We start from the raw sequence: 2,273 nt of genomic DNA on the forward strand, positions 1-2,273 counted from the left end.
ATTCGGCTTCCGTTATTCGCTTCCTGTCGTATTAGACAAAATCTATACAACTAAAAAAAATTTATTACAACAATTCTCTTACAACTGCACTAATTGCCATTGATTTGTACAAAAATCCTTGTCGACTATAACGATTGCCTTCAAATACGTAAAATTCACCATCTTTACCAACTTCTCCACCAATTGCTCTAAAACAGAATAATAGAAAATTAGCTAAAACGATAAACAATTCGAAATAAATAAATAAATAAATAAATACCGCACAGCGTCCAAGTCAAAAAGCTTTGCTGGTGGTCGTGCTTTACGTTTCTTGGGTGCATCCGTCTCTCCCTGAAAATTAAGTTGCTTAATGCATGATTAGATCAAAATTTTTTTAAATATTACTGCAGAGCGCATTGCACCGCGCATTCGAGTATAGTCGATCCTGGGAATCAACTTTAAATGTATTGACTTTTGAGATAAATCTACCCAATCAACCTAAAAATAAAATACATTTCCACAATAAACATTGGAATAAAATTTTATAATGTAATCTTAAAACTGTATATGTTAATAACATTTTCAAACTAGTACTTTCTTATCCAACTTGTCACAACAACGCTCCGCAATTGCAATTGCAGAAGTGAATATCTTACTAAGAATTTTTTATCGTACTACTTAAATAAAAGAATACAACATTCAAACAAACTTTTTAATCAATTGTATTCAGACAATTCAAACTTGAAAATCAATAAATATTGCAACACAAGCAAGTTACTGTTACCAGTTCCATTAAAAATACTGTCATTACCTTATTCAGTAATAGCAGAAAACAATTTTGATTTTACCTGTGCTATATCATCTTTGTAAACTGAACGCTTTACACGAACGAACACGCCTGGCTTTAGAGCAGATGTATCTTTGATAACTTTAAATACATCGGGCGTTTCTTTTATTGGGACCATCTTAAAATTACAGAGTTAGTTATATATATAAACAGTGCACACTGTTAAACAAAATAAACTGCAAACATAAATAAAGAAACTCACGCGAACATTATTTTTGTATAATGTAGAAACTCCTTCAATAGCTCTCATCACATGAGGCATTTTGTAAGCTTCAATATAAATCATGCCTTTCAAACCTTCTTTGACAATAATCGATTTGATAAGCAAAGGCTAAAACAAAAACGAAAATGACTCATCGAACAAAATAACGAAATAGCATAAACTTACATTCTCAGTATTTTGATAGGCAAGAAATTTACGCATTAAAAGCATGCCTGTTGTCTTTTCTTCGCCAATACGACATTTGATATACCACAAATTGGGATCCCTTAAAATTTAAAAATTATCAAATTTTATTTAAAAATTTTTTTTAAGCACTAGTAAATATAAAGACTAAAATTCCATTCACTTACGACGCACAAGGCAAAAGCCCTTTTTGTGTTATATCATCATAGATGCTCTCGTCAATTGAAGCAGAAGTATTATAACTTCGACTGTATTTATTCTTGAAGTACTGGTTTATTTCATCTTCGGTCATATCTCTTAAATCGATCGCATAATGAACGTTATTGTTTCAACTTTTTCAAAGCTTTTATCATGATAAAGTTTACTTCCAAATTTGAGCACGGTGTCTACGCCTTTCATACAGCCTGGCAGCAGCTAAAGCTTCTTCAGCTTCTCGTGCCTCGTCTTCCATTCCTTCTTCGGGCTAAACATAACAGGAACATTACATTACAAAAATACTTGAAGAAAATATAAAATTTATTATTACCAATTCTTCTTCGTCATCGTCATCTACTTCTACTTCGTCAAGAAAAAATTCCCTGGCTGCACCAAATCGTTTTTTCTTAGGTTGTTCATCTTCCTCTTCGTCGTCATATTCCTTACATTGCAAAATAGAAACGTTCATTCGTATGAAAAACAATACAATTTTAGAAAAGAACCTCGTCATCGTCATCATCATCATCATCATCGCTATACTTCTTTTTCCGCCATTTAGAACGATCTTTTGAACGACGTTTACTGACCTGCTCGTGATCAGATAACTAAACGAATATAACATTGCAATTAATAACAAATAAAATGCATTTTATTTATACACCAACTTACAGATTCTTCTTCGTGAATATCTTCCGCATCGACTCCACTTTCAGGATAATCAACGTCAGAATCTTCCGACATTTTTAAAGATTATTCTGCGCGTGGATATGAAATACTTGAACAAAATGTTAAACAAACTAAAAAAATGGCAATGATTCCAACTCCGACAACGCCTTTACCAATTAA

The 2,273-nt window shown here is 32.2% G+C and overlaps 2 protein-coding genes across 2 annotated transcripts; both read right to left on the reverse strand.

The window, feature by feature from the left end:
* Positions 1-12: 12 nt before the first annotated feature.
* Positions 13-1,524, reverse strand: Tsp_12965 (transcription elongation factor SPT5). Its single transcript, XM_003366949.1, has 9 exons — positions 1,400-1,524; positions 1,215-1,314; positions 1,029-1,157; positions 828-944; positions 568-630; positions 385-477; positions 260-330; positions 83-188; positions 13-42 (listed from the first exon to the last, which is right to left on the reverse strand). The coding sequence occupies exons 1-9, from the start codon at positions 1,522-1,524 to the stop codon at positions 13-15; spliced, it is 834 nt and encodes a 277-aa protein (XP_003366997.1).
* Positions 1,525-1,593: 69 nt separating this feature from the next.
* On the reverse strand, positions 1,594-2,168 carry Tsp_12966 (conserved hypothetical protein). Its single transcript, XM_003366950.1, has 2 exons — positions 2,097-2,168; positions 1,594-1,695 (listed from the first exon to the last, which is right to left on the reverse strand). The coding sequence occupies exons 1-2, from the start codon at positions 2,166-2,168 to the stop codon at positions 1,594-1,596; spliced, it is 174 nt and encodes a 57-aa protein (XP_003366998.1).
* Positions 2,169-2,273: the final 105 nt, after the last annotated feature.

Source organism: Trichinella spiralis (assembly GCF_000181795.1).
Source record: "Trichinella spiralis strain ISS 195 chromosome Unknown Scfld5126, whole genome shotgun sequence".
NCBI classification, from domain to species: domain Eukaryota; kingdom Metazoa; phylum Nematoda; class Enoplea; order Trichinellida; family Trichinellidae; genus Trichinella; species Trichinella spiralis.

What these genes read in the sequence shown, in the direction of transcription:
- Tsp_12966 (XM_003366950.1), bottom strand. Translation starts at nt 2,168, where the DNA reads ATGTCGGAAGATTCTGACGTTGATTATCCTGAAAGTGGAGTCGATGCG. An exon ending in ATATTCACGAAGAAGAATCT is followed by an intron (nt 1,696 to 2,096) that starts GTAAGTTGGTGT and finishes TGTTATGTTTAG; the next exon opens with CCCGAAGAAGGAATGGAAGA.
- Tsp_12965 (XM_003366949.1), bottom strand. Translation starts at nt 1,524, where the DNA reads ATGACCGAAGATGAAATAAACCAGTACTTCAAGAATAAATACAGTCGA. An exon ending in TATACAAAAATAATGTTCGC is followed by an intron (nt 945 to 1,028) that starts GTGAGTTTCTTT and finishes TGTAATTTTAAG; the next exon opens with ATGGTCCCAATAAAAGAAAC. An exon ending in GCGGTGCAATGCGCTCTGCA is followed by an intron (nt 331 to 384) that starts GTAATATTTAAA and finishes CTTAATTTTCAG; the next exon opens with GGAGAGACGGATGCACCCAA.